Raw genomic sequence first — 22,208 nt, 5'->3', positions numbered from 1 at the left:
CTATTCACTTATTCTAAAATTGATTACATTTTTGTTATCATCAATCTACACACAATACCCCATAATGACAAAGCAAAAACAGGATTTTAGACATTTTTGCTAATTTATTAAAAATAAAAATGTTGCTAATTTATAAAAAAATAAAATGAAATATCAGATTTACATAAGTGTTCAGACCCTTTACTCAGTACTTTGTTGAAGCACCTTTGGCAGTGATTACAGCCCCGAGTCTTCTTGGGTATGACGCTACAAGCTTGGCACACCTGTATTTGGGGAGTTTCTCCCATTCTTCTTTGCAGATCCTCTCAAGCTCTGTCTGGTTGGATGGGGAGCGTTGCTGCACAGCTATTTTCAGGTCTCGATCGGGCTCTGGCTGGGCCACTCAAGGACATTCAGAGACTTGTCCCAAAGCCACTCCTGCATTGTCTTGGCTGTGTGCTTAGGGTCGTTGTGCTGTTGGAAGGTGAACCTTTACCCCAGCCTGTGTCCTCAGTGCTCTGGAGCAGGTTTTCATCAAGGATCTCTCTGTACTTTGCTCCATTCATCTTTGCTGACTTGATCCTGACTAGTCTCCCAGTCCCTGCAGCTGAAAAACATCCCCACAGCATGTTGCTGCCTCCAACATGCTTCACCATAGGGATGATGTCAGGTTTCCTCCAGAAGTGACGCTTGGCATTCAGGCCAAATAGGTCAATCTTGGTTTCATCAGAACAGAGGATTTTGTTTCTCATGGTCTGAGAGTCTTTAGGTTCCTTTTGGCAAACTCCAAGCGTGCTATCATGTGACTTTTACTGAGGAAGAGCACCTCTAACAGAATGGCCTGATTGGTGGAGTGCTGCAAAGATGGTTGTCCTTCTGGAAGGTTCTCTCATATCCACAGAGGAACTCTAGATCTCTGTCAGGGTGACCATCGGGTTCTTGGTCACCTCCCTGACCAAGGCCCTTCTCTCCCTATTGCTCAGTTTGGCCTGGTGCTCAGCTCTAGGAAGAGTCTTGGTGGTTCCAATCGTCTTCAATTTAAAAATGATGGAGGCCACTGTGTTCTTGGGGACCTTCAATGCAGCAGACATTTTTTTGGTACCCTTCCCCCAGGTCTGTGCCTCGACACAATCCTGTCTCGGAGCTCTACAGACAATTCTTTCGACCTCATGGCTTGGTTTTTGCTCTGGCATGCGCTGTCAACTGTGGGACCTTGTATGGACAGGTGTGTGCCTTTCCAAATCATGTCCAATCAATTGAATTTACCACAGGTGTACTCCAATGAAGTTGTAGAAACATTAAGGATGGTCAATGGAAACAGGATGCACCTGAGCTCCCGAGTCTCATAGCAAAGGGTCTGAATACTTATGTAAATAAGGTATCTGTTTTATAGGTTTGATACATTTGCTAAAATTTCTAAAAACCTGTTTTCACTTTGTAATTATGGGGTATTGTGTGTAGATTGCTGAGGATTTTTTATTTAATCTATTTTAGAAAATGGGGGTGTCTGAATACTTTCCGAAGGCATCAACCTATGGTTGATGAATGTGAAAATGACAATCCATTTGCGGTATGTGTAAAATATGTATTGCAGTTAGCAAGGTGGAACTGTGATATGATTAGGTAAATGTGTTTGTGTGTATGTGCGTGCAAATGTACATACTAGAGTGATTGATGTGTGTTTGGGTGTTAGAAATGGAGACATACAAGCTTTTGACAAATATTGCAATACAATTTTCAGCAAAACTTTAAAAATTCTTCCCATTAAAATATTTGTCTTAAGTAGTTCAGCTCAAAAGAAAAGTTAAAAAACATGTTTAAATACTGTTAATTTAAGTGCAATGTAATACAAGAGTTGCAATGACTGCTGGAGACAACTTTATAGGTCAAAGTAACTTTACAATGTCATCCACTGACTAAAACAGGTAGAGAATGTATGAGCAAGACCATGGCCTGGCAAACTATGACCCAGACAGATTCATAGGCCTCAGAATCCCCATCTACCGAAGACATAAAACAATAAAGCAGACCTTTTTGGTAATATTAGAAAATTAAATGGGTTTCTTTTTAGAGATTTGGTTCAGGTCATGTTTTGTAGTTAGGCCACGGATTTCAGCTCCTGCTCACGTGTTTGTATTCGATCAGTGTCCTCCTCAGCCATCTCCATCCAGGTGATACAATGACAAGCTACCAGGGTATGGAATCAGTGAAACTCAGAAAGATGGGAAGACCTGCCTGCCAAGGCAGACTTAGGGGCTGTGGCTGACTAAAAGGGCTGAGGACTCAACCATTACAATTTGATGTTAATGAGGCTAATTTGAATGGAGAAATCCCTGGATTTTGCTCTTACCGGGGTGAGCGGAGGCTGGCACAGGGGGGAAAATTGTGCTGTCTATGTGTCCAGAGGTGACTGAGGCTCTAACCCTGTGGTTTCACTGAATAAAACCAATTGGATCTAAATGGTGATTGTCTCATTTAAATTAACCTCACACGTAACGTATACACAAGCTGCCACATCAAGAAATAACCATGTTTATCCATTTTGTCATATTTAGCTGGGAAACTCAGATCAAGTGGCATAAACCATTGGAAACCAGTGTTTGCAAATGCTGGTCCTGGGGATGCTGAAGTGTGCATATTTTAGTTTTTGCCCTAGCAACAACTCACTTCAACCTTTAGTGGACTCAGGCTAGGGCAAAAACATAAAACGTGCAACCGTTTGGGTCCCCAGGACCAACAGCAATTTTATTTTACTCCAAATGGCATTCTGAAGTGAAGAGGCTGAGGGGGTTGAACTAGACAACCTCCAACTAGTACCAGCTTCAGCTACTGAAAATAAACCAACATTCTTCGTAACAAATTAATAATGCCATCATTTGACAATGACTGACCCACCATGTACTGCATACATACATATCTTATTTTTGGCACATGCGTCAAATGCTTAACGTGTTAATTACTCAAACTGAATAAAACAGTAGCAAAGCTATCTACATAGGGTACCGGTAGAGTCAATGTGCAGAAGCACATGTTAGTCAAGGTAATGTGTACATGTAGGTAGAGGTAAAGTGACCTTTGGACCTGGACTCTCCTGTACCGCTGGCCGTGCAGTAGCAGAGAACCATCTATGACAAGGGTGGATAGTGACAATTTTTAGGGCCTTTCTGACACCACCTGGTAGAGGTCCTGATGGCAGGATGCTTGGCCCCAGGGATGTACTGGGCCCTACGCACTACCCTCTGTAGTGCCTTGCGGTCAGAGGCTGAACAGTTGCCATACCAGGCAGTGATGCAACCAGTCACTATGCCCTCCATAGTGCAGCTGTAGAACTTCAACCAACCGTCAATATTGGCCATTAAATACAAATTAAGTTACATTTCCCATCCTGTACTCGAACTGAGCAAATATTGTTGCCTGTATAGCTTATTTTACAATGGACGCTTCCGAGGAAAAAACAGCAATACAGACCCATACAGCCTGCTCTCAACCACAACACTAACATTGCATATTAATATTTACCCTTTAAAATAGCAAGCGCCATTCTTCCAATTTAATACACATTACTGTAACCCCATTACGTCTCCATTTATGCACAATTAAACTAAATCTGGATTCACTTAACTATAAAGCCAGCATAGGATGCATAACACATTACCGGTACTTAATAATCACAGAACAAACAGTTAATTTATTTATTTTATTGTTATGAACAAGGCCAAAGGTGATTTACTTCCCGGGGAGGATGATCCCATCATACTGAAAAAGAAGAGAAGAATTAGCTTACAATGCTCAGCAAAGAAGTCTACTCAAATCAGGAGAAGTGGCAGACTTGTCAAAATCCACACCAAATCCATAATCTTCAACCAATAGTCTTGTGACAAAAATGTCGAACAAGGGTCAGCTGACAGTTCTCTTCCAATAGCGTTAGAGCAGGTATTGGCAATCTTACAAGCAAATAGGCAGTGTGAATGCAGTTTTCATTCCTGCCAAATGGCAACACATACATCAAAGATAGTTTGACAGGCTATGCAGTTATAGCTCACCATTTATTGATTGCAAAAATTCTAACAGTTCACGTGACAAAACAAGTATAGCATAAAGAATCATTGTACCATCTAAACAGCTGTGAAATATATTTTCTTTGACCCAAAAAATAAATATATTTTCAGCTGGTGTACAAAATATAAATTCTACATAAACTCAACAAGAAGCATAGAAATATTGTAAATAGAACAGATCTACCACTTCAGACTTGCTTTCAATGAGAATGACAGATGTAACATTTCTATGTGAACTTTGTCAGGTTGCCAAAAAGTGACATATTGCAGCTTTAAAAGACTCAAGCATTACTGCTCCTAGGAATAGGGGACAGAATCCTACTGGTAAACTGGTAAATCAGACACCTGTCAGATTCATTTTTCTGATGTACATGTAAAAAAATAAACGGCAGCCATTTGCAGGTACCATTGACCACCCTTAGAGAAACCAAACAAAATCAGTTAGATCATAGCTCAAACTGAGCCTCACCTTCTGCTGGAACCAGCGCATGGCCTCCTCTTTGCGGATGCGGTGCCTGAAACCGATGCGACCGGTTTTCTGCTTCTTGTCAGCGATGCTGAAGCCAGGTCTGCCCAGGACCTGACAGAATGAAAGGAGAGAAAGAGGGTGGTTGAGATTAGAAGGCATGCAAAAAGTATTGTATACCAACAGGCGTGTAAAATCAAACGTTATTTAAAAAGCATTTGAAGCCACTCACGACGTAGAAGTCCAGTCCATAGATACCGATGCTGGGGTCGTACTTGATTCCGAGATCAATGTGTTCCTGGATGCCAAAGCCGAAGTTCCCCGTGTCGGAGAAGTTGTTCTTCCTCAACTCGTACTCACGCACCTTTGGAAGGATGCGTTACACCAATTAGTAAGGGAAACATATAGCAACTTAAAACAATTTGACTAAATACATTCATAACCATGTGGACAAAGTTCACACCCTTGACAAAACACCGTTGGTTGATGTTGAACATGAGTGAAAACGCAAAACATTTAATTTTGTCACTTTAAACAATGCCACTTTATATAATGTTCACATACCCTACATTACGCATCTCATATGTATATACTGTACTCTATACCATTTTGCCAATGCTGTTGTTTGGCTATCACTCATTCATATATTTTTATGTACATATTCTTATTCATTCCTTTACACTTGTGTGTATAAGGTAGTTGTTGTGAAATTGTTAGATTACTTGTTAGATATTACTGCATATTCGGAACTAGAAGCACAAGCATTTCGCTACACTCACATTAACAGCTGCTAACCATGTGTGTGACAAATAACATTTGATTTTGCAGACACTCTTCTCCAGAGCAAATTGGGTTTAAGGGTCTTGCTCAAAGGCAAATTGACAAACCTCTCCTAGTCGGCTCTGAGATTCAAACCAGCTACCTTTTGTTTACTGGCCCAACGCCCTTAGCCGCTGGGCTACCTGAGGCCCTAAAAGTATGCATAATTCTAGAACACTACGAACAGCAGCCAATGTTTTGGAGGCTACCACTACACTAAGACCCAACCTAAAAGGTGTCAGAAACATTCCCATGACAAATTAATGGCGATTAAGAAATGTGCAAGGTCATTAAAACTATATAATTAAAAATGTATTGCAGTGTTTCTAATAAATAAGTAATATTGAAAGCGCACCTTGAGTCCCTTCTCCAGGATCTCCTCAGCCTTAGCTCCACGTACAGTGCAGTGGACAGCAATCTTTTCATTTCTGCGGATGCCGAAGGATCGCACAGTGTAGCGGGCTGAGGGGGACCGGTGAAAGACAAATTGTAAGCATAACACATTTCACTGACAAATAGAATGTGTCAGTAAGTGTTAACTAACCCTCAAACACCCTGCCACAGATTAAAAGCACAAACAATCAAAACACAGTTTACCTACCCTTGGAGAAGACAGGCGTCTGGCCTGTCAGCTGCTCAAGCACCTTAGCAGCACGGGTCAGTCTGTCACCACTCTCCCCAACACAGATGTTCATACAGAGCTTGCGGATGCGAAGCTCACGCATGGGGTTCTCCTTTTTCTCGCCCTGTTCCTGTTGAAATATACAGATATCATGAGGCTGGAAGGTTAACATTTACACAATGTAACTTAGCCAATAATGAAACTTATGTATGTTATGCAGGCTGGTTAAGTTAACTAGCAGGCAAAATAGCAACATGTTGCTAACTACTGTTAACGTTAGTTAGTTAGCTAATAAATCCTGGTCAATAGACAACACAGTCCATCTTTAAGCTGTTCCCAAAAAGCCATACGTGTTCACACAGACTTAAATCCATTCAAAAACGTGATTCAAGGTATTACTTACCTTCCTAACTTCCTAAGTTAACCACTAAAACCTGCCACACGGACATGCCTGTGCATATCCCCGGCTGCTAGACAGTTCGCTATTAAAATGTTGCGGAGTCAAATGTCACTACTTCTTACAGAATGTTTACAATATTTTCGCACGGTTCGTATACGGACGTTCCAGTTACCTATTTTGCGGTAACTAACAAAGCATTGAAAAATGTATTCGGGGAGAGACCTCAAATACAACATCTATGTCGCTAGCCCTTACTGATGATTCAATTAAATCAGTGGTCCATGACATTTTGGCCGTAATACAACTTCATTTCAATGCTGCACATGAACCTAGTCATATCTGGCTATAAAAACAATGAGATATTGGCCATATAACGCTGATGATTGTGGATTTAAAATGTAAACCGAGAAAACTCGCCATTTTATGTGTAAACGCTGTACTTACCGCCATGTTTAACCACTAGAAGAGGTCGAAACGTTTCCGGCGCAGCAAATTTATAGGCAAGTGTTCGAATAAATGGGCCCCACGTAACATAATGAATTTGAAGAACGGTTCCATAAGCGCACAAAGTCAATAATAAAGTACAGTAAAACTGTATCTAGCAGTCTTAAATTGGGCTTATATAATTATATTTAGATTCAAGAACTCAAAAATATTTATTAAAGAAAAAATATGGGAAATTGTAATGTAATCAGTTAGGACATCCATCAGCTAGTCATCCATCTCAGTTATGTCATTACATTAGTTTTGATTTAAATAATTGCCATCACCTTTCCTTCCATACAGATTTTGGAAGGTCCTACCTAAAACATCATAACCGCCATCGATAAGAGACATTACTGTGCAGCCGTATTCATCGACCTGGCCAAGGCTTTCGACTCTGTCAATCACCACATTCTTATTGGCAGACTCGACAGCCTTGGTTTCTCAAATGATTGCCTCGCCTGGTTTACCAACTACTTCTCTGATAGAGCTCAGTGTGTCAAATCGGAGGGCCTGTTGTCCGGACCTCTGGCAGTCTCTATGGGGTTGCCACAGGGTTCAATTCTCGGGCCGACTCTCTTCTCTGTATACATCAATGATGTCGCTCTTGCTGCTGGTGATTCTCTGATCGACCTCTACGCAGACAACACCATTGTGTATACTTCTGTCCCCTCTTTGGACACTGTGTTAACTAACCTCCAGACGAGCTTCAATGCCATACAACTCTCCTTCCGTGGCCTCCAACTGCTCTTAAATGCAAGAAAAACGAAATGCATGCTATTCAATGGATCACTGCCCGCACCTGCCCTCCCGTCTAGCATCACTACTCTGGACGGCTCTGACTTATAATATGTGGACAACCTCAAATACCTAGGTGTCTGGTTAGACTGTAAACTCTCCTTCCAGACTCACATTAAGCATCTCCAATCCTAAATTAAATCTAGAATCGGCTTCCTATATCGCAACAAAGCATCCTTCACTCATGCTGCCAAACATACCCTCGTAAAACTGACCATCCTACCGATCCTCGACTTCGGCGATGTCATCTATAAAATAGCCTCCAACATTCTACTCAACAAATTGGATGCAGTCTATCACAGTGCCATCCGTTTTGTCACCAAAGCCCCATATACTACCCACCACTGCGACCTGTACGCTCTCGTTGGTTGGCCCTCGCTTCATACTCATCGCCAAACCCACTGGCTACAGGTTATCTACAAGTCTCTGCTAGGTAAAGCCCTGCCTTATCTCAGCTCACTGGTCACCATAGCAGCACCCACTCATAGCACGCGCTCCAGCAGGTATATCTCACTGGTCACCCCCAAAGCCAATTCCTCCTTTGGTCGCCTTTCCTTCCAGTTCTCTGCTGCCAATGACTGGAACGAACTGCAAAAATCACTGAAGTTGGAGACTCATATCTCCCTCACTAGCTTTAAACACCAGCTATCAGAGCAGCTCACAGATCACTGCACCTGTACATAGCCCATCTGTAAACAGCCCATCTATCTACCTCATGCCCATACTGTATTTATTTATTTATCTTGCTCCTTTGCACCCCAGTATCTCTACTTGCACATTCATCTTCTGCACATCTACCATTCCAGTGTTTAATTGCTATATTGTAATTACTTCACCACCATGGCCTATGTATTGCCTTAACTCCCTTATCTTACCTCATTCGCACTCACTGTATATAGACTTTTTTTTATTTATTCTACTGTATTATTGACTGTATGCTTTGTTTATTCCATGTGTAACTCTGTGTTGTTGTATGTGTCGAATTGCTATGCTTTATCTTGGCCAGGTCGCAGTTGCAAATGAGAACTTGTTCTAAACTAGCCTACCTGGTTAAATAAAGGTGAAATTATTATTATTTTTTTTTAAACAGACCAGCAACTCTGTTATAGAAGGACTGCAACGCACAAGGATTTTATACACGCACGCACACACACACAATATAATAAATCATATAGGATCATACATGCAGGACAAGTGTTTCATTGATACATAATATATTTTATTTAAAAGTTTGTCATGGAGTACATTGGAGTAGTGGACAGAAGTAGTAAACAATATATTGTATAGCTACTATATTCTTGGTAATTTGCATAGATTTAGCATTAACATACAAATACAGAAATGTTACTTTTGGGCTAAATGTTTCATTGTGTTTATTAAGAGCAAAGACATAATTTAGAGATAAATAAAAATCTGTTTAAAAAGGGCTTACCATTCTCTACATCTGCATAACATTTTAGCGCCCTCTGCTGTAGATGGACTGTCTCTGCTACCTTCCTACCACAGATGGGCAGAGGTAACAAACAACACAGACCAAAGACACAACCAAAGCAAAAATGTTGAACATTTTCACGAAGAATTTTGTCTCAATAACTTGGGGTGGCTGGATAATAGGAGACTGGATAACATGAGTCTGCTGTACAACAATGGATGGCTGGGGCTGGGAGTTACTGGGGGAGTGTACTGCCAGTGGTGGGGCTGGAGCCGGGGGCATTAAAAGGGGAAGCCCCTGTCTCCTCTGCTCCTCCAGAGCCTCAGTCAGAAACACCAGAGCTTTGCGTGGGAAGGTCGGTGCGGCGAAGAGGTTGGAGGTGGGGACAAAGAAGTGGGGTAGCAGGCCGCTCCTCGCGTGGCCCTCCAGGGCCCCTAGGAGGTGCATGAAGCAGGCAGGCAGATGATGGGGTGTCCACAGGGAGTCCTGGGCCCTGATGGAAAGGGTGTGTAGGAAGACTGTCTTCCCGTGGTAGGAGCACAGAGCATCCAGCTCCTGAGGGTAGCGTTTCTTCAGTCCCTCGATCAGACACTTGAGGAGCTTAAAGCACTGCTTACTAAAGAAGAGGAGGAGAGAAAGAGCGGTATTGTTCATGATGTTGATGACTTCACATAAAGGTATTTGTTCAGTATTAGGGCTAAATGAGTCACAGGTGCTGGTAAATGCTGTAGTAGAGTGAATTATGACCGGCAGCACTTGGTGGCAGAGCTCTCACAGCAGGTCCTCTTGTTCCCATGAGTCTTGATTAGTTCCTTTTCTATGTGAGAAAAGGAAATCCTCCAACTCTCTGCAGCAGACAAGCAGCCACAAATAAAAGGGAATCATTTTAAATAAAAGGACAAATATCATTCACATTCACTGTATCAATCATGACAAAATCTATCCACATACATCTATGGCTCTGGCACAAAAACAACAATAATGTTACACACACCTTTAGCTGCCTCACTGAGGTTACGCCCTGGTGGTTTCTTGGGCACAAAGAAGCAAGTTTGGTGGGTGAGAGAGCGCCGGGTCTTCTTCCCCAGCCAGTTGTTCACATCTGGGCCGGCGCGGGCAGCCAGAGGCCAGCCCTGTGAGGAGGGCACTTCCAAGGCGGGCACCACATCCACAGAAAGTAGTTCCTCTTTCCCATTATCCACCTCCAACAGGGAAAGGGTCACCGCTGGGGAGTTTGGACGCTTCTTATTCACAACCCAACGGCAGCTATTTCCAGGCACTGCTGATCAAAGAACACACAAAAGCATACAGGTATGTGCCATGTCATATTTAGACAAACAGTTTATATTACTAATATATATATAGGTGGCTGGAGATGTGGACACCGACCACTAAGACTCAAGGATTCATATTGACCCCTCAACAACATAGCATCCACAGATAAACCAGTTGGACAAGATACAGTATATAACACACAGTATGGGTAGGTGAGCACTTGTATGACTGCATTTCCAAAGTATCAGGTGAATATAGATCAGTTACCACACCTTTGTAGGTGCTGATAAACTTTCGGACCAGACGGTGCATTTCACTTATGATCTTGCTGGCTGAGATGGTGAGCCCATCTTCCAATAGGAAAGACCGTATGTGGGAACGCGTCGGTCGGGATAGGGCGACTTCGTAGAACAGGCCGTGGTATTGGTCCAGCTCAGTCATTTTGAGGCGGGAAGGAGACTGGAGCTTCAGCATCATGTCAAACTCATTTGGGTTGTGTATCTGTTGGCACACAATGGTAATAGGTACTATGTATTATTTACATGCTATTTCGTTTCGTTCACAGGATTCTAATAACAGTAAAGTATACTCACTGAATGCAAAAGGCAGGTTTGACAGACCCAGATTTGTAAGTCCAAAAGACTTACAAACAGCAACACTTGACATTCAACACAAGAAGAACAACGACCTCCATGTTTGCATGTCATGTTTCCTATTATGTACAGTATGTCAGAGATAAGGATCAGTATTGACTCATAGATACTGCTTAATCAGTCGCTCATGGTTCATCCATGTTTATAAAAACACACCTTTAGTGAAAATGTGGATAATTTGCTGCCGGTAATTATTTTGTGTTCATGGGTTTTAATTGAGCCACCAGCCAGAGACAATTCCCGTCTCATGGTGTGAGTTACCTTAACCATCTCGTAGTATGAACCACTGTTGAGCACAGAGGCTGACTGGAAGTAGGGCTGCTCGTCACTGTTCTTGAGGAAGACCAGCAGGCTGTCCCGGAGATGGTTGACCAAGTCCACGGCCCACTGGCGGTCACTCTGGCAGAGCTTGAGGTCCTGTGACCGAAGCCTGATCCAGCGGGCCAGCTCTGGGGTGATAGGGGCCAGCTCGTACCCTGGTGTGGGGTTCTGGGCTGTGGACAGATCGAAGTATTGGCAGGACTGTCTCAGATGAGCATATTTCCTGACAACAAAGCATGGGTGACCAAATAATTGAAAGTGGTGCTTAATAAGAAGAAACAAGTGTACAAGAGGCACAAAGAGAGATGAACAATGAGATAAAAAAAGGTGAGATGCCAGTACAAGGATAAGGTGCTACAGATAATATTACAGGGAGACTCTCGGATTGGCTTGGTTAGGCATTCAGAATATGGCAAACGCCCTGCCTATTTGTTCGTAAATATCCTTTGCGATTTATTTTACATTTTTAGATGTTGTATGTTTTATGACTGCAGCAAGATGAATTGCCTCTGATGACATTAAAGTTTTCTGAATCTGACTCATAGTGTTGAAGCATGAATGGTGCAATTTTCGCCCCGTTTTACAGGATTATGCACACATGAACTTCATCTCCAAAACAAATAATTTTTTTGTACTTTGTACCCCCTTTTCAAACCAATTGGTAGTTACAGTCTTGTCCAATCGCTGCAACTCCCGTACGGACTCGGCAGAGTCGAAGGTCGAGAGCCATGCGTTCCCCCGAAACACGACCCTGCCAAGCCACACTGCTTCTTGACACGCTGCTCGCTTAACCTGGAAGCCAGCCGCACCAATGTGTCGGATAAAACACTGTACAACTGGCAACCGAAGTCAGCGTGCATGCACTTGGCCCACCACAAGGAGTCGCTAGACCGCTAGTTGACAAGGACATCCCAGCCGACACTGGGCCAATTGTACGCTGCCTCATGGGCGTCCCGGTCGCGGCCGGCTGCAACACAGCCTGGGATCGAACCCGGGTCTCTAGTGACGCCCCAAGCACTGCAATGCAGAGCCTTAGACCACTGCGCCACTTGGGAGGGCTCCAAAACATTGCAGATGCAAAAATTCACTCAACTCAGAATATGAATTCTGGCTAGACGAATGAATGTAACATCTTACTGATTGATTGTCTTAGCGTCTTTGACATACAATGATACCCACATCAGATGAGGACAATCAACAATACCATTGAAGCGAGCAGGTCGACCGTGCTATTACCTGTCAGGTGTGGTCTCTGCCTAGGGAGGGGTGAGTTGTGTGTGGCTGGGGTACTGGAGTTTCCATCAGTCTCCTGACCCAACGATGCCCCAGTCTGAGAGTCCTCTATGGGGCGGCCTCCATCTCCATCTTGTCTGTCCAGATACCCACCCTCCTCTGCCTCTCTGCCCAGGCTAGGTTGGAGGTCGACGGGGGTGGACGATGTCCTGGCGAGGGCCCATGACTGAGGAATTGTCTGGGGCTCTATAGAGGGTGTGGATGGAACTGAGGTCTGTCTCCTGGAGGATGATCTCCTCTGAGGTGTGGTTCTGTTCATCTTTCTACTGTGATCAACACACGCACACAAACACACACAAATCAATCGATTCAGAGAAACGAGAATGACATAAATAGAATTTGAATATCCTCTTTTAGGTTGAAAGTATATGGGACGGGACCGCGCAGTAACAAAAACAACCTTGCTCAGTCTTTAGTAGGTGCATAGTAACGTAGTATCAGAGATCATATTACTAAGTTCTTTGTAATTTTAAGCACGGTACATACAATGTACAATGACTGTAATGCTGAGGTCCTGCCCAGAGGACTGAACGTAATTGTGGTTCCTAGACCTTACCTAAACCAGGCTACATGTTACTCTAGACAACTTCGCTTGCGGCCATTTCTTCATAATCCCAGACTGATTGTTAGAGAATCATTCAACCATTGTGACATTTTACAGGGGTTGTTAAGACTTACCTGCTATTGCCCAGTCGTTGTCACAAATTGCAGCTTGCTAGGGGGACATTGAAACGTCACTATTGCTCCTCTCTGTGTCAGCTCGAGTAATTCTGGTTCCTGACACTATTCTTTTTCTATTTCCCAAGTGTGATGTCACATATCAAAGATAATAGACCGTTGCTCCCCCTGTCTCTGGAGCAGTGGATCATGGACTGCACAATTGAATTCTAGGTGTGGTGTTGCTAGGGACAGAGTAAGGAAGAGGTTTCACCCGTATGACGTCATTCCATAAAGATTTGTCATGCTCTACTTGGCTTGTGAAAGCTTTTGTATATAAAAACCACGCAACTAGTTTCTCCTTCTGTCAGAACCCCTTACCTTGACAGTAGCCGACATTTACCGGGATACTATTTCACCTATTGAGAAATCACTCTTCTCTGAAAATAGGAATCAACAGTACTGACATGTTTATCCACAGCACTTACATTTCTCACATACATTTCTGATGTAACTCAAAGGAGAGAATGCTTAAAACGGAGGCAGTGAATCATATCTATTGAATATTCCTCAAAGAAGTTGGTATTATTTTCTGTTTGTAGCCAATATTGTAAACCAATGGAGTGTATTCAGCAAATCAATCCAAAATTTGACAATTAGCTCAATGTTTCACAGCAACAGAAACCAGACTTTATTTTAATATTCTAGCACAACATATAATTTCATGATAGATAGCAGTATGTATCCAACAGTAACTGATTCAGCGTTTTGGCTTTATGAGAATCAAGAAACAGCAGCATTTTGGCAGTTCATGTTCATGGTTTTTATTTTATCATCATTTTCCCTAAAGCATTATTCTTCGAATATTTGCTTTCCTTTCCTGCGAAAATTTTTGCGATGGGTTTTTATTAGCATTAGCCAGTCCTTGAGTAGAGAGCTCAGGTTCTGAGACACTGCAGGATGGGATGCCGGTGACACGCTTTGTTGTTGCTGGATGTCTGGAGCAGGAATTCATTTAGCTTTGGCAGCCTTAACGGCGGACTTGGTCACCTTGCCAGTGCTGGCAGCCTTCTTGTCGACGGCCTTGATGACACCAACAGCCACGGTCTGCCTCATGTCACGTACGGCAAAACGACCTGCAACGATGCAGCAGCAAAGAGAAATGGTTACTGGACAGGCCTGAATGATTTTTTTGTGTAACAGGCTAAATTAGTTTTGCTACAGTAAAGTCATTGTAGTTCCTAAAGAGTTTTTGTAAGTGACGTTGTAAGGTATTGAGGCTAGTAAGATCTCTTCACCATCTTACAAGCAATCAACAGTAAATGTGTGGTGAGTTCTTTCAACACCAAACGGCTGCATTACCCAGATGGGTCCTATACAGTGATGATAACCCCCCACGTAACATTCAGTTTTTCAATAGCACTGCATAAATAAGACCCAGAATCGTCATCATAAGGAATTAGTGTGTGACTCACCGAGGGGAGGGTAGGCAGCGAAGCTCTCCACACACATGGGCTTTCCTGGCACCATGACGATGATGGCGGCGTCTCCAGACTTCAGGGCCTTGGGGTTGTCCTCAAGCTTCTTGCCGGAACGACGGTCGATCTTCTCTTTGAGCTCGCTGAACTTGCAGGCAATGTGAGCGGTATGGCAATCCAGCACGGGGGCATAGCCCTGGGAGATGGTGCCCGGGTGGTTCAGGATGATGACCTGAGGATTGGGGTAAAGGTTGGGTAAGGATGGGATAGAATCTAGAACTACATTGACAGGGGGTTGGAACGTGGGTAAACTGAATTTAAAAAACGTTTAATGAAAGTGCAAATGTTTGGCCAGAAACGAGACATGAAGGAAAGTAGACTTGGAAATATGAGTATTTTCTATTATCTTAACAAAATCTACATTTAAAATCAGTCCCATCTCTCACCTGAGCGGTGAAGTTGCCGGCCTCCATTGGAGGGTCGTTCTTGCTGTCTCCAGCCACGTTGCCACGACGGATATCCTTGACGGACACGTTCTTGACGTTGAAGCCGACGTTGTCACCGGGGAGAGCCGCTTCCAGGGTCTCGTGGTGCATCTCCACAGACTTGACTTCAGTGGTGACGTTAGCGGGGGCGAAGGTAACGATCATACCAGCCTTCAGGGTTCCAGTCTCCACACGGCCCACGGGCACTGTTCCAATACCTAAAGGGAAGCAAGTATTTACCCACAAGAGCCATCCTCTTCATGTCTAAAGAAAATAACCAGTATATTGAAACATATTGATCTATGACTGGTTCTTACCTCCAATTTTGTAGACGTCCTGCAGGGGCAGACGGAGAGGCTTGTTGGTGGGGCGGGAGGGGGGCAGGATGGAGTCCAGAGCCTCCAGGAGGGTCACACCATTAGCGCCACCCTCCTTACGCTCAACCTTCCATCCCTTGAACCAGCCCATCTGCAATGGGAAACAGAAGAAACGATGTTACTGTTTTTGTGTGGATCAAAGTTAGGATGAGGCTTGCTGACCTGTCAGTGCTTTACCTTCTATAACATTCCAGCCCTAACCATTTAGGCATATGACCACCTAAAACTACACTGCTGCGGTGGAGTGTACTGTGGGGATGGACTACTCACGTTAGGGCTAGCCTCCAGCATGTTGTCCCCATGCCATCCAGAGATGGGCACAAAGGCGACCGTGGCAGGGTTATAGCCGATCTTCTTGATGTAGGTGCTGACCTCCTTCTGGATTTCCTCAAAACGCTTCTGGCTGTAGGGGGGCTCTGTGGAGTCCATCTTGTTGACTCCAACGATGAGCTGCTTCACTCCCAGAGTGTAGGCCAGGAGAGCGTGCTCACGAGTCTGCCCGTTCTTTGAGATACCGGCCTCAAACTCACCAACACCACCAGCAACGACCAGCACAGCGCAATCAGCCTGAGACAAAGACATGACACACTTCAAACTTCATGGTAAAATGCCACTACTGATCATTTCATAATTAGGAAACAGGAAACCAGCAATGATTATTAAAGCTTGTCTTTACCTGAGAGGTACCAGTGATCATGTTCTTGATGAAGTCTCTGTGTCCGGGGGCATCAATGATTGTGACGTAGTACTTGGCGGTCTCAAACTTCCACAGGGAAATGTCGATGGTGATACCACGCTCACGCTCAGCCTTCAGCTTGTCCAGCACCCAGGCATACTTGAAAGAGCCTTTGCCCATCTACACAAGCAGAGAATCAGGTTTGCATTTATTTCACATAAGTCTATTGCCTACACAGTTCTGTAATATTTTTAGATCATATCTACCCAATTAGGCCTACTACAAAAGCATATCATTTTTTGGCAGTTTTGTCATTTACACAATCCAGACTAACACAAAATGACTGCCTAATCAGATTATTCTGCTAGTTGAGCAAGTTTCTTTCCAGCAATATCCTGTTGCCCAAATACGTTTGACCACCATATCATTTGCATACCTTCATTTTAAGTGATTTCTTTTTACCCGACTAAACGATTTGCATTTAAATGACTCAATACCATTTTTAGAAGGCATTTTTGCATTCAGTTACCGCAGAATGACTGGCCACAACTGACAGCGAAACACTTTTGTACAGTAGGTGTCGCTTGTGTCAAAGCAATCTTTCCAAGGATTTATTTGTAACCACGCCCGTTAAAACATCGCTATTCATAGCTGCAGACATAAAATATCCCGAGAAATGTCAGGGCGCCCAAACCTACCTCAGCAGCCTCCTTCTCGAACTTCTCAATGGTTCTCTTGTCAATACCCCCGCATTTGTAGATCAGATGGCCGGTGGTGGTGGACTTGCCGGAGTCGACATGGCCAATGACCACGATGTTGATGTGGATCTTTTCCTTTCCCATGATTTACTGATTGAAAGGAAACTGACGTAACTACCTATGCACAAATATATTTACACAAAATACACATGCAAATAACATGGTAGCAGATTCATAAAATTGATGCCTTTGACGCCCATCGGCACCACTAACTCATGCACCATGTGCTATCCGCAAATCGTCCTCCATGTTAAATCGGAGGACTAGCGAGCCGGCCATGTTGAGTCGTCACTAGTTACCACAGCCAAAGTCATACACACCGCCTAGTTGGGAGTTAAACATAACCACACGTCTAACCCTAACTCAAACCAATTAGTTATCCTTCTAGTTTAACTTCAGGCGATTAGTTCGCTGGTAGATCGTTACCCCCTAAACATGAAGGATCGACTATGCTGGACCGAAATAACCATTAACGAATCCAAATGAAAACGAGCAGTTAAAAACACCCATCTCTAGTACAATTAGACCGGTCCTTAATCATGTTCCTAGAGGAGTTACTTGTTATGCTGGCACAACTCATTACCATCCCATTATCACAATTTTAAGCTAACAGTTTTAAGAGTGAAGCTTTGACACAAGCCATTAATGACCAGTACATCCTGAAATAAGCATTCTGTTGCACTAACCTGCATAGGTTTACGGTTATCCCTGCTTTAGACCGGAGAAAAAGGGAAGAATTTGATCTCACATTTATTTTTATACCGGTGCTGTGAGGGGCGGGAGAACTGCAAATGCTAAAGCACGGCTGTCATCAATAAAATAGGGTGCTATTGGTTGCACCAGTGTAACCCACCAAGGTGATTGGACTGCAAAAACCCATCACTGGGCACAGCCCTGCAGCTGTCAGGGATAGGATGTGTCAAACCAGCTGCAAAGACCAGTTACATACAGTATTGCACTTGTTCTACCCTATGGAGCAGCTCCCACTGAACTACAAGCACAAGGAGAAAGGATTAAGGAAAACAGCAAGGTTTTTGGTCAAGACATTTAAAGACCTTTATTAGTTACCAGCAGTTTCCTTCCAATTTAATAGTGGAATCAAACAGGTTCAGTTCTCAACCATTTACACAATTTAACTGAAAGAGGCACCGCCAGTAATGACGAAGCCACAATTGTCTCCACGTTGGGTTCCTTTCCTGCGGAAACTTTTACGATGAGTTTTAATCAGCATTAACCAGTCCTTAAGTATAGAGCTCAGGTTTTGAGACGCCGCAGGATGTAGGGCAGCAGACCGCGCCACCCGAGGGACGTCCTGTGGGAGGGGAATTCACTTTTTACCGGCCTTAACGGCAGACTTTGTGACCTTTCCGCTTGAGGCGGCCTTCTTGTCAACAGCCTTGATGACACCGACAGCGACTGTCTGCCTCATGTCACGCACAGCAAAACGACCTGCAGGAGATGGAAAAGGCAGCGTTACTAATTTGCCAGAACCATAGAGAACCTTCAAGGATTATTAATGTTATGGTGACGAGGGCCTGTGGATAACTCACCAAGAGGGGGGTATTCCTGGAAACTCTCCACACACATGGGCTTGCCGGGGATCATGTCAACGATAGCAGCGTCCCCAGACTTCAGGAACTTGGGGGCATCTTCAAGCTTCTTGCCAGACCGACGGTCGATCTTCTCCTTGAGCTCACTGAACTTGCAGGCGATGTGAGCAGTATGGCAATCCAGCACAGGGGCATAGCCCTGGGAGATCTGGCCAGGGTGGTTCAGGATGATTACCTGTAAAAACAAGGCATGGTCAATTAACGCAAGAACAATGGTCAGGGGACGTAACCTGCCCCACCCAACTTTAAACAGTATGCCTACTTGAGCAGTGAAAGTGCCAGCCTCCATTGGAGGGTCGTTCTTGCTGTCTCCAGCTACGTTGCCACGGCGGATATCCTTGACGGACACGTTCTTGACGTTGAAGCCGACGTTGTCACCGGGCATAGCCGATTCCAGGGTCTCGTGGTGCATCTCCACAGACTTGACTTCAGTGGTGACGTTAGCGGGGGCGAAGGTGACGATCATACCGGCCTTGAGGGTGCCCGTCTCCACACGGCCCACAGGTACAGTTCCAATACCTGAGGAAACCAGGGGAGAGTAGATTAACCAACGAAAATAACCAAGCCTTAGCGTGTCAGTCACTACAAAGTTTAACAGATTCTTACCACCGATTTTGTAAACGTCCTGGAGGGGCAGACGAAGGGGCTTGTCTGTGGGCCGGGATGGGGGACTGATGCTGTCCAGGGCCTCCAGCAGAGTCACCCCATTGGAGTTACCATCCTTACGCTCGACCTTCCATCCCTTGAACCAGGCCATCTGGAATAAGAGAAAAACCATTTAGAAACAGTAGGATGTATGCAAATGACAGACAAGACTATTACACATAGAGGTGTACTGTGGGGATGGACTACTCACGTTAGGGCTAGCCTCCAGCATGTTGTCCCCATGCCATCCAGAGATGGGCACAAAGGCGACTGTGGCAGGGTTATAGCCGATCTTCTTGATGTAAGTGCTGACCTCCTTCTGGATTTCCTCAAAACGCTTCTGGCTGTAGGGGGGCTCTGTGGAGTCCATCTTGTTGACTCCAACGATGAGCTGCTTCACTCCCAGAGTGAAAGCAAGGAGAGCGTGCTCACGAGTCTGCCCGTTCTTTGAGATACCGGCCTCAAACTCACCAACACCACCAGCAACGACCAGCACAGCACAATCAGCCTGGGGGGGGGGGAGAAATTAAGTCTCAGCCCAATACGTTAAACTGAAACTAATAGGCTTTAGATTAACAGTACAGTCTAATTGCAGTGGGCCCCACTTACCTGAGATGTACCAGTGATCATGTTCTTGATGAAGTCTCTGTGTCCGGGGGCATCAATGATTGTGACGTAGTACCTGCCAGTCTCGAACTTCCACAGGGAAATGTCAATTGTGATACCACGCTCACGCTCAGCCTTCAGCTTGTCCAGCACCCAGGCATACTTGAAAGAGCCCTTACCCATCTAAAAAAGGGGAAGTCAAATTAGTTCTTATATCAAATAACTTCAATGTTTCAAGCTACATGTCAAATTGCGTAGTGAGCAAGTACAACATTCAGGGTCAGGCCTCGAATGTTATGGGAAACTATGCCAGTCATTTGCACGAATTAGAAAACTAACTGAAATGGATTGTTCAGTCTACTTTCAGAAACGTAATTTATGCATTTTATTAAGTGGAAATAGAGGCTGCGTGCAATGAAGGGTTTACTAGAGATGGGACACAACTTGTCGACTTTCCGTAGCCGGTTAGGATAATTCGTTTAGTAAGTTATGGTTAGCTAAAAAATTATATACGTTGTACCCTTCCTGCCACGAAGGCCTCAGCCACCATTACACAAAGTGCATCGTCATTACCCGGACGCTAGGCCCGCGCAAGCGCCACCCCACATGCGCGCACTCGTTACACACCCTACCGGCTTCGCTGTTCAAAGACCATGCTGGCGTCGCCATTTAATCCGAAGTATTGTAACCAACAAGCTTAGAAAATGCTTACCTCAGCAGCCTCCTTCTCGAACTTCTCAATGGTTCTCTTGTCAATACCCCCGCATTTGTAGATCAGATGGCCAGTGGTGGTGGACTTGCCGGAGTCGACATGGCCAATGACCACGATGTTGATGTGGATCTTTTCCTTTCCCATGGTCGCTTAGTTTCTGAAATAAAATTAGATAAACCACTTAGCTAAACCTCATTGCCTCTGGGAATATGGCTGCAAATAAAATGCCGGTCACTCTGTATAACCATCAGAGCATCTTTGTCGATGGTCCAAAAATATACATATCCCATTAAGAATAGGACCCCATTTAAAAAAAAGTCACCACTCGACAATGTTAACTCATCCGATGCGATTTTACAAAGGGTGAGTGAGCCATGACCACGTAGGCCTTAGTCCGCCATGGGCCAAACGAGACACGTGTTACTTCTGGGCCACGTCGTATTAAGTTACAGAAAGATTTCCAAATATCCTAAAGGAATTTAGCTATCACAACTCGACACCTGTCGTCTGGGCTACCGTGCAATTTACATTAATGGAATAAAGACATTCCATTTAGTTAGTCAGCCACACAGACCACTGCTTTAGTATCCTTTGTTCTTTCCCCCCAAGTTTCCCCTCCCCCAACCGAAAAGTGTAATTTTCTGACAAACTAAAAACTTTAGTAAAGACAACATTAGGGCCATTTGTATAAGGTAATTTAAGATCACAGCATCCTTGACGTTACACCATCAAATCCACAGGTTAATTGAGACGACAGACAGAAGGCTAACTGAAATGTGTTAGCTATAGTACATTTTCGCAATACGGCTAGCTATAAAAAAAATACAAAATGAAAACATAAGAAACTTGTAAATTCAAGAACAGATTAGGCCCGTTTTTGAAACCACTTGAGGCTTAATGATGATAAACGCGCTTACCGGTGTCACTACGAAATCACACTGCTACTACCACTGCTGTTGCCCTTAGCCAGGTAACAGAAAGAGAAAGAATGATGGTTGAGTTGGAGTTTTATACACGGGGAGGTGGCCAGATTGGGTTGCACCCCCGCTTCCTTTCCCCTCCCTATTCGAATCCGCAAATCACACACAATTCAGCTAAAAACTGGTCAAGGATAGAGGGAATACAGGTTATTTCAAATTTACATCAAAAGTTGATTTTCTGTCTTCTTCTTAGCTCTTCGCTAACCCCTTTCCGAACCTTTACCTAATTCTCAGAATTCACCACGTTAATTCTCATAACCTGCTGCGTAAATTCTCATAACCTTCTACAAAAGTAATTTCTGGTCATACATAAACTGTTCCCTTAACCAGAGAAACGATCCTCGCCTGCTATGTCATGATGTAAAATATTTTCTATTTTGAAAGTAATCCTTTCTCATTCAATCAAATAATCTAAAAACAACATAGCTTGGTAATTGATAAATTGATTAAATAACCCCAAGTGGTCAAGACTAGCCTATCATTGGACCTCAAATATTTGGATTCTCTGGATGTTTGCTTCTTCTTGAAAATCTATCATATTCAATGATGATGCTGGAGGTTTGAGAACGTTGATGATTCCCATAAGGGGCTACTTGATATATTGTTGCATTACCATCCTAATTGT

The 22,208-nt window shown here is 43.9% G+C and overlaps 4 protein-coding genes across 5 annotated transcripts; all 4 read right to left on the bottom strand.

The window, feature by feature from the left end:
• Window positions 1-3,662: 3,662 nt before the first annotated feature.
• LOC139554551 (large ribosomal subunit protein uL5) lies at window positions 3,663-6,894 on the bottom strand. Of its 2 annotated transcripts, none has more exons than XM_071367438.1 (6): window positions 6,789-6,894; window positions 5,924-6,074; window positions 5,678-5,784; window positions 4,736-4,867; window positions 4,507-4,617; window positions 3,663-3,735 (listed from the first exon to the last, which is right to left on the bottom strand). In XM_071367438.1, exons 1-6 carry the CDS (start codon window positions 6,792-6,794, stop codon window positions 3,706-3,708), a joined length of 537 nt encoding a protein of 178 aa, XP_071223539.1. In that variant the 5' UTR covers window positions 6,795-6,894; the 3' UTR covers window positions 3,663-3,705. The 2 variants fall into 2 exon arrangements, with proteins under 2 accessions (XP_071223539.1, XP_071223538.1); XM_071367437.1 differs by having other exon boundaries at window positions 6,762-6,827.
• Window positions 6,895-8,822: 1,928 nt separating this feature from the next.
• On the bottom strand, window positions 8,823-13,464 carry LOC139554546 (cyclic GMP-AMP synthase-like). Its single transcript, XM_071367431.1, has 7 exons — window positions 13,278-13,464; window positions 12,543-12,865; window positions 11,247-11,479; window positions 10,605-10,833; window positions 10,052-10,339; window positions 9,805-9,904; window positions 8,823-9,673 (listed from the first exon to the last, which is right to left on the bottom strand). The coding sequence occupies exons 2-7, from the start codon at window positions 12,856-12,858 to the stop codon at window positions 9,115-9,117; spliced, it is 1,725 nt and encodes a 574-aa protein (XP_071223532.1). The 5' UTR covers window positions 12,859-12,865; window positions 13,278-13,464; the 3' UTR covers window positions 8,823-9,114.
• A 453-nt stretch (window positions 13,465-13,917) lies between these two features.
• Window positions 13,918-17,831, bottom strand: LOC139554548 (elongation factor 1-alpha). The gene is made up of 8 exons (XM_071367432.1): window positions 17,717-17,831; window positions 16,971-17,120; window positions 16,273-16,452; window positions 15,867-16,163; window positions 15,537-15,687; window positions 15,181-15,437; window positions 14,732-14,966; window positions 13,918-14,392 (listed from the first exon to the last, which is right to left on the bottom strand). The coding sequence occupies exons 2-8, from the start codon at window positions 17,112-17,114 to the stop codon at window positions 14,268-14,270; spliced, it is 1,389 nt and encodes a 462-aa protein (XP_071223533.1). The 5' UTR covers window positions 17,115-17,120; window positions 17,717-17,831; the 3' UTR covers window positions 13,918-14,267.
• Window positions 17,832-18,061: 230 nt separating this feature from the next.
• Window positions 18,062-21,636, bottom strand: LOC139554549 (elongation factor 1-alpha, oocyte form-like). The gene is made up of 8 exons (XM_071367433.1): window positions 21,521-21,636; window positions 20,604-20,760; window positions 19,895-20,074; window positions 19,497-19,793; window positions 19,247-19,397; window positions 18,903-19,159; window positions 18,581-18,815; window positions 18,062-18,479 (listed from the first exon to the last, which is right to left on the bottom strand). Exons 2-8 carry the CDS (start codon window positions 20,745-20,747, stop codon window positions 18,358-18,360), a joined length of 1,386 nt encoding a protein of 461 aa, XP_071223534.1. The 5' UTR covers window positions 20,748-20,760; window positions 21,521-21,636; the 3' UTR covers window positions 18,062-18,357.
• Between the last annotated feature and the right edge of the window lie 572 nt (window positions 21,637-22,208).

The sequence above is a fragment of the Salvelinus alpinus genome, chromosome 26, assembly GCF_045679555.1.
Source record: "Salvelinus alpinus chromosome 26, SLU_Salpinus.1, whole genome shotgun sequence".
NCBI lineage: Eukaryota > Metazoa > Chordata > Actinopteri > Salmoniformes > Salmonidae > Salvelinus > Salvelinus alpinus.
Note: the sequence above shows the minus strand (reverse complement) of the source record. Positions and strands in the feature narration are given on the sequence as shown.